This window comes from Magnolia sinica, chromosome 16, assembly GCF_029962835.1.
Source record: "Magnolia sinica isolate HGM2019 chromosome 16, MsV1, whole genome shotgun sequence".
In the NCBI taxonomy this organism is placed as follows: Eukaryota; Viridiplantae; Streptophyta; class Magnoliopsida; order Magnoliales; family Magnoliaceae; genus Magnolia; species Magnolia sinica.
In genome coordinates this window covers 22,943,529-22,958,833 of record NC_080588.1, presented here as the reverse complement: position 1 = coordinate 22,958,833, position 15,305 = coordinate 22,943,529, and the positions used below count along the sequence as shown (strand labels likewise).

Genomic DNA, 15,305 nt, shown 5'->3' with positions numbered 1-15,305 from the left:
GAAATCAAGCACAAATTGTCCACAACCTCGGTTTCTGTACTTCCCATCTTCGACAAACTGTTTGAGGTAGAATGTGATTTTTCATATGTCGGAATTGGAGGATTTTTATCTCAAGAAGGCAGGCCGATAGCCTTCTACAGTGAAAAGCTTAGTGATGCACGCAAAAAGTGGTCGACCTATGAGCTCGAATTGTACGCAGTAGTCCAGGCACTGTGACATTAGTGACATTACTTAATTTAGAGGGAGTTTATTCTTTACATAGATCATCAATCTCTCAAATTCATTAATAGTCAGACTAACGTGAATTGTGTGCATGGTAGATGGGTTGCGTTTTTGCAGGAATTCACGTTCATTTTGAAGTACAAGTCAGGGCAGCAGAACAAGATAGTCGATGCACTTAGTTGTAGGGGTGCACATCGAATCGGTAGAACTGTGGAACCGAATCGGAACCGACCAAACGGTCCGGTTTGGTCCGGTTCTAGAGTGCACCGGTTCCGGTTCCAGTTCCAAAAATTAAAGAATTGTTTAGTTAGTTCGGTTCCGGTTTAGGGGTATGTAGAACCGAATCGAACTGAACTGTGATCCGAATCATGGATCTGAACCGTGAATCTGAACCGTGGAACCGAACTTGGAACTGAACTGTGGAGCCGAACCTGGAACCATGAGTTTACAATATATTTTAGTTGTATATTTGACTCATGATCTATGGTTTACAATGCACCCCTTGCTTGTTTTCATAAATGTATTTTTTCACACCATATACAATATCTAAACCATTCATCAAGTGGATCACAACACGAATGGACATGGGATAAATTATAAAATAAAACATACAATTGGGCCGGATTATAAAAAGCCCAGAACTGTGGAACCGAACTAGTTTTCACGATCCGGTTCCGGTTCGGTTCTACGGTGCTAACGGTCTGGTTCCAGTTCCGAAAATCCTGGAATCGTAAGGAACGGTTCGGTTCCGGTTTCACCCCAGAACCGGACCGAACCGAGCCGTGTGCACCCTTGCTTAGCTGTCCGGCTTCACTACTAATTACAATGAGCGATGATGTAGTCGACTTCGACCGTCTCAAGGAGCTGTATGCCGAGGACGAGGACTTCAAAGATGCATAGATGAGATGCCAAGAGGGTCATTCAAGTGACCTATATATGCTAAACGGTTTCCTTTTTAAAGGGTATCGATTTTGCATCCCCCAGAGTTATTTGAGGGAGCAGATTATTCAAGAGCTATATAGAGGTGGCCTTGTCACCTTGGGTGAGACAAGACGCGGACTCTTGTGAAGGAGCGGTATTACTGGCTGCAATTGGTACGTGATGTGGGTAAAACAGTGTAGTGCTATCATGTTTATCCGACGTCCAATGGGCAGTCTCAGAATACGGACCTCTACACCCCGTTACCTATGCCTGATGGCCCTTGGGAGGACTTATCTATGGACTTCGTGCTTGGTCTCCCATGAACACATCACGGTATGGATTCAATATTCGTGGTGGTAGATCGTTCCTCAAAGATGACGCACTTTATCCCATGTAAGAAGACCCTCGATATAACACACGTGACCAACCTATTCTTCAGAGAGGTCGTGCGGCTACATAAGGTTCCTAAGACCATAAGGTTCCTAAGACCATTACTTCTGACCGTAACACGAAGTTCATTAGCCGCTTCTGGTGGACTTTGTGGAGTCGGTTTGGTACACAACTTCAGTTCAACAGTGCCTGCCACCCACAAACCGATGGGCAAACTGAAGTTGTGAATCCCATGTGGGAAACCTCATTCGATGTATTTCGGGTAACAAACCGAAGCAGTGGGATTTAGCCTTGTCTCAAGCGGAATTTATATTCAATAATATGGTGAACCGCTTGATAGGGAAGTCCCCATTCTAGATTGTTTATGGTCGAGTGTCTCGCCACACACTTGACTTGGTCCCTTTGCCCAAGCTCCCGGGCATGAGTATTGCAACAAAACATATGGTGGACCGAATTGTGGGCATTCATGTGGATGTGCAAGCCAAGTTGCATGCCTCGAACGACAAGTACAAGGATCAAGCTAACAAGCATCAGTGACAAAATGTGTTTGAGGTGGATGACCATGTTATGGTCCATCTACGCAAAGAAAGATTTTTGACCGGGAACTTTAACAAGCTGAAGAATAAGAAGATTGAACCAGTACCAATCCTCCGAAAGATCAATGACAATACTTACGTTGTTGATCTTCTGGATGACATGGAGATCTCACGTACTTTCAACATTGCAGACTTGACTGAGTATCATGAACTGAAGCGGGACGAGAACTCGAGGATGAGTTCTTTTGAAGTGGAGGGGACTGATGTAGAGCGGGTCGTGGACACTTTCATGTCTAAGATGGACCAGAGAAGGCTTGATCGGAGACGAAAGTGATCGGAATTGTCAGAACCCTAAAACAGGCATGTCTCTCAAACCAGAATGAGTTATTTGATGTACCATGTATGATTTTGGGGTTAGAGAAGCTACGTTAGCCAACCAACCCCGCTACGTCGGGTTGCCCATGCCGAATTTGCGAGATTCCATCAGATAGATGGTCGAAACTCCATTTTAATTTCGTTTTTACTATTTATAGCAAGTTTTAATTCGATCATGACTCTTGATCCTTTGAGCTTTTGGAGTTGTGCCCAACATGAAAAGGGCTTAGAAAAATTAGGAGGATAACATGGTTAGGCCAAATTGGACACTATTTTTGGCCGAAGACCATGAAGTCTAGTAGAAATCATGACCGTCTATAAATAGTAAGTTTAATATTTGTAGTAAGTCACGTTTTTAGGGAGTTTGAGTTGGAGTTTGATTTTGAAACTTCTTCCTAAGTTTGAGATTACTATTTAAAGCGTTGTAATTTCGTTTTTATCATCAATCAATTTAATTTGGAATTTATTAGAATTTATTTCTAGTTTCTATTTTTCCTTGTGGATTCGAGGAATCTCTGTGAGGAGTCTAGAGAAGCTCCGTGGATTTGGACTAATTATGCCTTGAGGAAGAAGGTAATTGATCTCATCACGTCCATCCCTGCGTCACATAAAGGTAACGGTGGCAATTGCTACACGTTACGGGGTCATAAAGGCGAAAACGGCCGTTATGGAAAAATGACCCGTAAAGGCTATTACAACCGTTACGACCCTGTAATGGTCCATTTTGGGGCTGATACAGGTTTTTTGAGGTTTTTTTTTTTTCAATAAAAAAAGGGACCCTAACAGTCGTTACAATCTCTGTAATGGCCGTTACACCCCGTATCGTAAGGGTAATGGTGGTGGCCGTTACGGCCATCATTACTGTTACGGAATACCTTCGTTTAAATACAACGCTATGGTAGTATGTGTCCCATTATAAATGATTATTATTCAACAATAGTTATTGCGTTTTATTATTTACTAGTAACAGTGTAAAGTACGGCGTCGTTCTAATATAGATGTTATATTTCATTGCTTATCATCATTATTTTTTATTGATTTACACTTTGTTATTTATGGGCTAACTTCATGTGTTGGTGTCTAACTACATTTTATTGTTTTATCTACCTTCCAGATGTTGTCAATGAGAAATGGGCTGAACTTGCATCCCATGTATCTGCCAGGACCTTTGCAGCCTTTGCAAGTGCCCCAGATGCATGTTGGCTTTGGTGTGGGAAGCAGCTCCCTACATGTTAACATGGGAGTAGGCATGCTTCCCATGAACCAGGATTCCACAACAAGAAGCTCGTTTGGTCCACCAAATCAATGCAACCCCACGCAACATCAGCCCATGGTCATACCCAGCTTAACGAATATCACCAATTCAGAGTCATCATTCGATTTGGACATATCACGGGCCCACCATGGACCCTTTCAGTTTCCCTCAGCTATTGAGGTAAGTCAAATACAACCCCTTGAATGCATGTTAGGCTGAGGACTTGTCATACGTCCTTATGCATTGGTCCATGAATGGGGTCGCAATTTGCGCATTTGTATAAGTGGGGCCCATGCTCTGGTTATCCAAAGAATCAGTGGGATGGACCCCTTTGTGGATGGGGAGACGCCACAAAAATTTGGCAAATTGGAACATCCTAGCCCTGCAGGCAGTGGCATACAAACAGATGCTTGAGAAAAAAAGATAAATTTATGGTCCAGAAAATGCCAAGGATTAGATTGCTAGGATCTCCCAGTCTTAAATATTTTTATGCTCTTCTCCATCCACAGCGGCCAAATCAATTGAACAGTTGGGATTTCCAGACCATGGGTCCCACTACTATGGACTATGGCATATCAGGGACTTGTTTTTCTCCTAATGCTTCGTCTAGTCTGAGTCACCTGAGTAAACAACCACCCATTTCTCTTGCGTTGTGAAGGAAATGTACAGCGAAGACATCACCCCACAACAACATTTAGATGCAAGTCACTCTACTGCAAACCCATCAGGCGGATCCTCTTAGCCAGCAACGACTATCCATTTACTGAAATCAGGTGGACGACCTTCAAAGCCACTTTCCTGTTTTATTTAACTTTCTGAACTGAACTTTTCTGAAAGAAATAAAATGAAACCCATGGTCTGATCTCTACATTTGGGCTGACAAGCAACGGTTGTGGAGGAGACTACTGACTGTCTGGAAACATGCACGTCATGTGGTGAAAAGATCACCCATGTTCACTTCTAGAAGGTGTCAATGGCTACTTTTTTTTTTTGGTCAGTTTAGAGACAGGAAGATACATGCCCCAATGACGACAACAACGTGAAGATAAGCATTATGTCTTTGACATTTGCCGCTGTCCTTAAACGCTTTTTGGTTGGTTGTGTGCGCTGGTCAAGCTGTAACATCATGAAACGCTGACCATCTGACCTTCTGCCTCTGCTGATAATCTCACCATGTTTTTCTTGTAAGAGCTATGCTCATGGAGTTTGAACATTCTGGATTCAAATGCCTTAAAAGTAGAGGTTTCAATGCGATGATTGTTGTTCCTGTCGTAAATTGCACCACCTGTAAAAATATGTGAAAGATGGGAATTTGGGGCATTGTAGTGTTCTCTGGTTAATTTATGAACTGCATGATGTGAACTGAGGCTCTCAACTGGGTAAGCAGTTTTGCAATTCTGACAAGTGGGTCCTTATGCTTCGCCACTTCAGACTGTTGTTCTGTTGCATCCCACCATTGATGGGCCATGCCCCAGAGATGTTGCAGGTTGGATTATCTTAGCCACCAATCGCCGGACCTATTGCTGTATTTCTCTTTGTAACCTCTATTAGCAAACCACAAAAGAAAGGGTTTTTCTATAAGAGATTTTGGGAATGGTCCATGTGCAACGGAGCACGATGGACCAGTAGTCTATGTTACTGAAGCAAGCAGCCACTGGTGAGATTGAAGATGAGTGTGAACTGTGCATAGACTCAAACCATTTGTGAGTATAATTTCAATTTATTTATTGTTTGCGGTCCAGTGTTCTGGCATCGGCATCTTCCCTAGAGTTTGGATGCTATAACTTGGTTTTCCTGATAAAGCGATATGGGTTTGTTTTGTGGATATGAAAATATAGCAGGTTTATACATGTAGCATCACCAGTGGACTAATTTTAGTTTCTGAGTGATACTATTGGGGTTTATATATGCAGCTTCTGCATTGGTGTAGTTTTAGTTCTTACCGAATTGAGGGGAATTCTCAGTCTGGTTAGATGGGGATTTGTTCTTGCCGTCTTTTTGTTCAGTAGGTCATTGTAGCCGGAAAAGGGAATTTAGGACTTTTATACATGATAAGTCAATTCGTGAATGTTAGATTTACTTGGGTGCTTTTGAACTGTAGACCTCCTGGTACTACTGTTAGGAAATTGTTTAACACTAAGTCATACACCACCCATTTGTGTACAGATGTATACAAATCTGATGATTTAGACCAAGGTTTTAAAGTATCATACAAAACTGGCTCTAATCGCTCAATACGTGATGATATTGTCCATGAACAATACGGCTATATGAGCTTGTGTCGGCAGTGATATTGTCCATGAACAATATGGCTATATGAGCTTGTGTCGGCAGTGATATTGTCCATGAACAATAGAATTTCATTAAGTTTTCAGAAGTGAAGTTCTATAAATAACAAAGTTTCTAAATTCCCACAAATACAAAGATTGAAAAAGTTTTTTCAACAGTTGAGACTGATTTCTTCAATGAGTTGATTCACCTTCTGCTTATAATTTCACATTCTCCATTAGAAGGCATTCTATTGGGATGAAAAAATTTAAAAATAAAATCTCCTATTCTTGCTGTGGATAAAATCAAGCGTCTATTACAGATTTATCATTACTTAAGAGTCAAAAGTAGTTTTAGCTCATTTTGTAGGTTTGTTTATGTAAGGGGGCTTGCTTGCTCTGCTGAGTAGGGGTGGTTGGGCTATGCCAGAATAGGCCTAGGCACGACTGGACACTTAATGACCCATGACCCAAGCCTAACATGGGCTTGACAAAGTAGGCCTAAACCCAATTAATTTTGATTGAGCTTGAGCCCCCACTGGGTCTGTTCCAGGCCGACTCGAAAATTGATAAATCCCTGTTTCCTCTTAAAATTTCCTAATCTATCTGATTGTCAAGTGGGCCACAAATGGTCAAAGAAATAAATGTTGTACAGTAATAAAACGAATGTCTCTTTATTCAAGATTGATATTTGTTTATTTGTACATATAAAGTCAGGCTGGCCCAGCTGGGTTGGGTTAGGCTAAAATGACTTGAGGCCAGGTTCAACCTGCAAATTGATCAGCCAAATGGTCCAACCCCAGCCCAGGGATTAAGCTAGTAGATCCAAGCCCAACCTAAAGCCATGTTGTGGTGTACAAGGGGGAGATTGGATAGCAGCCGGTCATGGGACAAAATAGACCACGTATTCCACACAAAATGCTCCCCATTTAACATTCATGGTACAACTGTACTTATGTAGATGCAAACCAACGGTTTGTGTGAGCTTGTTTATATTTTGGACCTCTTCTTTTTTACAGGGCTCAGATTCGCACACATGTGCCATGTCGGCACATTCTCCTTAGCTCACCTCGTCGGTGTGTGCACGTGCAATAGTTCACCTCTTTAAAATATATATGCTCCTGCGGACTAGTCCTCAAGAGAAGGACTTGAAAGCTGTGTATCCATACACAATCTCAACATCTGTAAATCCCGTGTCCATGCATTGAAGATCATACCCAAGATTTAAATAATGGCAATAGACATGATCTTCGTCGTGAGCTGCTTTCCATGCATGTTATAGCTTTAAGTCACAACACTCATAAACACTAGTAGATGCTAACGTCCCTTAAAGCTCCATGCATGTTGTAGCTCAAGTTACAGACAAAAATGAGACTTTTATCCATCTCTGGAAAGCTTTGAACTGTTAATCTATTCGAAAAGCATCTAAAGGCAAAAGCTATGTGTATACAATCCCCACCTGACACGCATGGAACAACATATGGCAATGGAATAGAGGAAATCTTAAATCCTATAGCTCTGGTCCAGTTTATATAAGTTGGTTTAAGTTCATCCCAAAATACCCTTAACCAGACTTATCGAATACGACCAGTTGAGCAGTTGAAGACCATTTGATGCATTTGTGAGTTGACATTTGGTGCTGCAGTGAACTGTAATAAAGCATCTGTGCCTTGTGATTCGTGTCAGAACTAGATAGAGGAAATTCACCCAGTTGCCTCCCCCCGTCTATAGTCAAATGACTTGGTGAAATTCAATTCAGACTACCTTCGATGGCCTTGAAATTTCCGGTTCCCTCAGTCAAATGGTCCAATTATTGTAAATTGAATTTCTGCCAGTGGTGATTCACTTATTCGAGTCTATAATTTTCCCCTGGCCTTCACCTAAATTATCATTATTATCAATTAATGGGAGAATGCCAATATCTCAAAGACTTTTAAGAGCCGAACGTATTAGGCTATATAGTATTTTTGTCTCCACCTAATCACTTATTATCACGCTGTCATTGGCCTCACCTATATAAAACCCCTCCACCGTCGTTCTTAAAAACTAACAAATTGTAGTAAGAGTGAAGGAAGAGAGTAAGAGTCCTGTCTTTTTCCCTTTCACTTAGTCATCTTAGCCATCCTCGCCCTAATCCTAGTTATCTTAATTATCCTAGCATTAGCCCTAACCTCAATCATCCAACCCATCTAGGCCACCCAACCAAGTCATGTAACCCATCCAACTCATCTTAGACATTCATCCAATCCATGTAATACACAACCTAAACCTTGGTCATATGCTACAACTGGTGTGTTAAAAAAAAAAAAAAATAAAAATAAAAAAAAAAAAAAAATTCATACTATATTTCACTGATTAGGGTTGGGGATTTAAGAGCTCTAATCATCTTTTTTAAAAAAAAAAAAAAAAAAAAAAAATTTTATTTTTTATTTTTATTTTAAAAATGGAAGAATGTCCATGTTCTTCTCCACTCGCACCTCTAATGTCCACAGTTAATAACACCTTGTTGTGTGTGTGTGTGTGTGTGTGTGTGTGTGTGTGTGTGTTCCTTTATTTAATTTATTGTCAAGCAATAACTTTAGAGCTTGAATTCTTAAAATTCTAAATCCCACAAAATAAAGACCGCACATTTGAATAAGCAAAGAACGGTGCCTAACCCATTCTCATCACTTAGGCCGCCCTTACTCAAATTCTACAAACATATACCACACACAAGAGTCATGAAAATCTAGAGTGTTTTTTCCTTCTTAACCTCTAGCTCATTGTGATCCTATGATGTCTAGTCAATTGTGGATTATGAGAATTGGCTAGTGAAGACTAAAAAATGCATCACTTCATCATCCACAAATCATTTGCAGCCTTACTAAAACGTTAGAGAGAAGCCACTAACTATGCTTGACTTAAAAACAATTTTTTTTGAATTTTTGGAATTCTTTAGTTCTAATTCATTTACTTTTTTCCACTTTCTTTTCTTTCTTGTACATTTTATCTTTGTAAACCGTGTTGGACATAGGCCGGTGCATATCGTGTAGACCATCACATCCTGAGGGCTCACTCTTCCGCACAGATTTTCAGTGGTATCAGAGCAAACTCAATAACGGATCACCAATTTATTATTTACCTCACGAAAGGTCAATGACCATTTTTATTAAATTATATATTTTATTTTAATTATACATCAATCATTTTCGTTTATTATTATTATTATTTATTTTCTTCCTGAGGTATGGGAATTAAATAATGATAATAATAATAATGGTAATATCAAATTTACATAATTTGGATTTACTTCCTATAGAAAATGGTTAATCCTAAGGATTAGTAAAATTAGGCATTGGAGATGTGATAAAGCTCATATTTAATGGGTAGCCTTTTTAATGAGTAGCTTATTTAATGGGTAGCCTCTTTAACAGGAAACCTTTTTTTAAAAGGAAGCCTATTTAAAAGAAAGCCTCTTTTAAAAGTCACTTATATCAGACATTTGAGATTTGATAAAGCTCAAATATAATAGTGTACCATATATTAATTTGAAATAGAAATCAATGATAAGTAACATATTGAGGATCAAACAAAAAGAAGCCTTTTTTAATAGGCACCACCTAGTTAAGGGAATAATGATAGTGTGGGTTTATCATGTTCTTCTAATGAATATGTAGTTAAAATATACATCAATCTACACTGTCAATTATGAGATCTCATTTTTTTTTTAATGTCTCAGAAAATTAGCTTATAAAATTGATGGTATGATATGGACAACCAAAAGTTAAATAATCAATTATTAAGATTCATTTTTTTGTGACATTTTTAGGCCCCGTGTTTTGAATAATAAGGATTGAGGTATGCATTTACTACTATAGATAAATTACCACCAATTATTTCATAACTATTGAAGGCCTGAAATCCCATTAAGTGAAATCTATAGATAACAATTTTATCCAAATAATTGTTGTCTAAAATCTCCTTAAACAAGTGGGCTCGTATCTGGACTTACACTATTTATTCATGCAGTAGCATTTTTATGAAACTATCTGAATATACCTTTTGTATCAAAAATAAAGGAATCATAATAAGCAATTCATGAGTGGTTGGAAAGATCATATGTACCCCATATTAATATACAAATTCCAATGGGCCGTATCAAAAACCCAATTCACTTTATTTAAAGATTAAGTATATCTTATTAAGGATTTTTTAATCAGCCATTTGTGGGTTGATTTAAACCAAGTAATAGGAAGTGACTTGGGGTTTTTTAAAGCAAGATCTAACCTGCAGTGTGGTCTATTTTAATGATTAACAGTTTAGATCTCTTAAAATGATAAAGATATATGTCTGTATTAAAATAAATAATATATAAATATATATTTTTTTATTATGATATATTAGTATCATAAATGTAATCATTTAAAGTGAACTATTCGTTTTTAAAGTTAAACAAAAAAAATATATTTATCTCACATGTTTCTTGATTATTACATGTACATATACATGTATGTGAATGTAATTTCCTTTATATCACTCTATTGACTATTGATCAAGAGACCATTAGTGATCAAAACAATCATTACCGTTAATGATCAATGTTAATGGAAGGATCCATCATCAATAATGATTATTAACGATAATGATCGGATCTATCGCTAATGGACATGATGACTGGTGATGATAGAATTCTCTTTATATCTAAGTACTTAATTTTTTAAATTTGATGATAATGTTTATATGTGTGATATAGTTAGGCTTAATGTGATTATATTTAAGCCCATTTTTTATTAGAAAATAGAAAACTTAGTGTTAAAATGCTTCCTATATATAAAGGTTATGTATAACCTGAGTGAGAGTTAATTCTCCTCTACCAAATGATACATGCAACCTGTAATGGAAGGTCGCACGTTATACAAATATTTTTTTTTAAAAGCATCAAATTTATCTAAAAAAGAGAACTTGATTTATCTACACCGCCCATATAGGCATGTGGACTTTCAGATCTCATTTAGATGTGTTGACTGCTTTTATACCTTAAAAATTTGAATAACACGTAGAAATGCTGATGATTAGTGCCAATACCTTAGATCATAGCTAAGTAGAGATAGTTGGTATAATATAGAGATGACCACCAAAGAGTTAATCACTGAACAACTCAAAGGACAATAATTCAACAGTAACAACTACAAAGACTGGTCTTGCGTGGTGTGAAACCTTCTGGACGAGGATGACATATCGCATACACTTGATGAGGTTCAAGAGGAACCTATATTGGCTAAGACTGAAATTTAGGAGAACATAGGGCTGTAATGAACCACTACAATAAGTGGTGTAAACAGAATCGTTCTGTCCGTAATATCCTAATTAGCACAATGCACAAAGAACTCATACCAACATATGAAGTGCATAACACTGCTAAAGGAATTTGAGAAGCAATGATAAATGCCTATGCGCAGAAGTCAGATGCAAAAGTTCGGGTAATAGAACTAGAATTTCAGGAATACAGGATGCCAGTTGCTACCCCATCAAAGATCATATTCGTAAGATGGAGCAGATGATAGGTGTCCTTATGAATGTTGGGTGCAAATTGACTGAAAGTCAAAAGATAATAATAATGCACCATTCCTTGCCCGAATATTGGGTCTCAATCAAAAGAATTCTGAACCATACTGATTCTATCACTATATTCAGATACTTTTGTGGTCATTTGGTACGAGAGGTTGAAATGAATGTAATTCAGTCAGGTTCGGCTAAGGCCTTTGCAATAGAGACCTAAAAGCGAAAAGTTAACAAGACACAGTACAAAGCTCGCAAGAAAGCAAAAAAGAATGACCAAGAACAGAAGTCCGTAACACCTCCTCCAAATCTCAAGAAGGGGAATGAAAAGAAGAAGCAAAAAAAGGCTAACATAATCTACTTCGTTTGCGAAAACTCCAGCCATTATGTCTTGTAGTATGCCCATAAAAAGATGGTAATTCATAAGTCACGAGATACTTTGTATGTAAGTGTTTGTTCTAAAATCCTTTCTATTGATACTCATCTAATGAGTGGATTTTGGATTCAGGCACAATAAAACATGTGACATGAATTCGTCGAGGACTCGAGGAATTCTGACCTGTAGCCACGGGAAGTTACAAGGTGTATATGGAAAATAATGCCGTTGAAGACGTACTGGGATTGGCGTTTACCATCTCCATATGTGCATAGGGCGAACAATAATCCTCTGTGATACTCTTTATGCACCGGGCATGCATAGGAATTTAATTTATGTTTCTAGGTAATTATTTAATGGTTTTAATATTCATTTTTTCGGGATACGAGTTTCTTTAAGATTAAATAACTTCATCTTTGTATGAGAAAATTTAATTTTAGATTTATTTATTGTGGACGTAGATAGTGATAATGCACATATTGCTTTATCTACTATGTCGAATGAAACTGTCACGTCCCAAACCCGGAAATCAAGGTCACAAAATTCTCGATTGTCGAATCCGGTGCCGACAGCCTCCATAGTACCTCATTCTCAGCTCCCAGCGTCCATATGTCAGGTTCCGATCCTGGAATCCTTCAAGGAGGATTTTTCAACATACATTTGTCTCATAAGAAACATAACCACAAGTATACCCAAATCACAAAGGCAACGTCATCATCACATATCCACTAATATAAACATTTGAATACAATACTGAAAGGAAAATACATATATCAAAAATCAAAGCTCCAGAAGATAGCTGCACGCTCCAAGTTCAACGTTGTTACAACCTAATACCACCTGCACGCATCTATCATGCATAAGCTTATAAAAAGGTTAGAGGGTGGTGTAAGTGTGTGAGCAGTATTTGCGTGCTTAGAGTGTAATATCAGAGTAAACAGCGATACTGATAAGTCCACAAACCATACAATATCAGAGTAAGAAGAAATACTGACATGTCCATAAAAATATCATCAACCTTATCCAAGATATACGATGAAAAGACATAGCAAGTTAATGTTATGTACTGAGAAAGTAATGTAAATCGGCTATGTAATGCGAGAACATAATGAACCAGATATCAAATATCGAGGATGCAATACAATATGTACTTTGGAAGAGCTACGAATATCATCAGCCTCATCTATGTCATATAAATGTAGAAACATAGTAACCCAAAATGCCATATGTTAAGGATGTAATACAATATATAATATGTGGTGAGAATGAAATAATCAAGCTACAGTGTGAAGTCGGGATGATAGTATGTGGTATCGCAGGCTATGGGGCCTATCACAGAGAGCATCTATCCATACCAGTCACATACCTAAATTTGGATAGATAGGCCCAATGTGGTAAGCTCCTGACCTCAAGTTAATCACGCGCCCCAACCAAAATCCTGGCCATTGCGAAGGTACACGTAATAAATAGTTGCGCACCACTAGCCCGAGTGGATAGTGAATAAATGAATGAATGAGTATGCAACTCCTTCTCCGTAAATCACTACTGTACATCTTTGGGATCATCACCGGGGTCTAGTACACTATACGCCAGCTTGCTGCCCCATCAAGCGCACAATTCAACTGGGTAAGTAGAAGAGACCTCACTGCCTCGTCGATAGCGGACCCATTTAGGAGCTAGTCAGACTCAACCTAGCTATGCCTACTCCCTCAGGCGGGTAAGGCCACACCCCCTCCCAATCGGCCATGACACAGTGGGAGACGCGACCGACTGGTATACGACCTTCATGCGCTCATATATATCCATTTGGTCTCGATGTTGGGGCATTCTCTAGTACCAAGAGGGTTTAGGAATTTTCACTCAGGGCTATCTAAGACAGCACAATGCTAATAACATATTTTCAGTATCCTATCTGGCCATCCACGATATGCCTGTGGAGGCTACGCCCCTGATGTCGCTAGGGCGTACAGTAATCACAACATACAATGCAAGATGCATGAGTCACACAATCCAGTCATGCATCAATCCTTTACATACCGTACGCTCATGTGAGATAACCTCCGCCTATCAGGGAGTCTCATAACAACCTGCCCAATGACATATGCAATAGTTAACCACACCTCATAACAAACATGCAGATGATGCGTATGTGCATGTATCGTGATGCTATGCCGTCACATACTCATAATCGGTATAAATAATCGGCATCAACAATCGGTCTCGAAAATTTGGACATTTAACTAACATTGCCCCCAAGGAATGGCCCACCTTTCACATGAGCCTAATATACATCACAATAGGCTCTATCACCTGGCCTTCAAATGCATCACAATGGGCCTCATCACATAAAACTTATATTCATCACATTAGGCCTCAAACATGGGCTGAATACACATCAAATTGGGCCTCAAATATGGGCCGCATATACATCACATTAGGCCTCAAACACGGGCCACATATACATCACATTGGGCTTCAAACATAGGCCGAATACACATATAATGAGCCTCAACTATGGGCCATATATACATCACATTGGGCCTCGACAATCGACCTCGAAAATCGAAATCGGCCTTGGCGGTCAGCCTCGACAATCAGAATCGGCCTGGATAATCAAAATCAGCCTTAACAATCGGAATTGGCCTCAACAATCGGAATCGGCCCCAATAATCTCACTCAGCCTCGACAATCGGAATCAGAATCGGAATCGGCCTCGACAATCTGACTCGACCTCAACAATCGGAATCAGCCTTGACAATCGAACTCGGCCTCGACAATCGGACTCGACCTTCGTTAATCGGAATCGGCCTTGTCAATCGAACTCGACCTCGACAATCGGAATCGGCCTCGACAATCGGAATCGGCCTCGTCAATCAGAATCGGCCTCGTCAATCCGACTCGGCCTCGACAATCAAAATCAGCCTCAACAATCAGAATCGACCTCGATAATCGAACTCGATCTTGACAATCAGAATTGGCCTCGTCAATCGAACTCGGCCTCGACAATCGGCACCAATGCTCAGCATCGACAATCGGCACCGATAATCAACATCGATAATCGGCACTGATGATTAGCATCGATAATCGACACCGACAACCAGTATATATAAACAAGGTGGGGTCCATAGATGGACAGCCAATCAACCATAATATAAAGATCGGCCCTCAGCCATAGTTATATCAAATCCGATAGCACAGAGCCATCCATCTATGGTAAATGGGGCCCACTTATCTGGGTTAACCCACTAAAAGAATGATGAGAATGGGCCTAACAGGGCCTAAAGAATGTCACAATGAGGACATTCAACCATCATTGCCCATCAATGTGGACATTTAACCGACATCACTCCCAAGGAGTGGTCCACATAGAGCCATACGTATAGTGGGCCCATGGCCCCACACAAGGGCCTAGCATACATCGCCAT

General features: G+C 39.4%; 1 protein-coding gene across 4 annotated transcripts in view; it reads left to right on the top strand.

The window, feature by feature from the left end:
• Window positions 1–5,061, top strand: part of LOC131228623 (transcription factor ALC-like) — a 37,325-nt gene extending 32,264 nt beyond the window's left edge. For 2 of the 4 annotated variants that reach the window (XM_058224403.1, XM_058224404.1), the window contains exons 5-6: window positions 3,559–3,879; window positions 4,358–5,061. In XM_058224403.1, coding sequence (XP_058080386.1) covers window positions 3,559–3,879; window positions 4,358–4,441 — 405 coding nt within the window. In that variant the 3' untranslated portion in view covers window positions 4,442–5,061. Of the gene's footprint in view, window positions 1–3,558; window positions 3,880–4,357 lie in introns of those variants that run through there. The other 2 variants (XR_009163029.1, XM_058224405.1) reach the window with 2 other exon arrangements.
• Window positions 5,062–15,305: the final 10,244 nt, after the last annotated feature.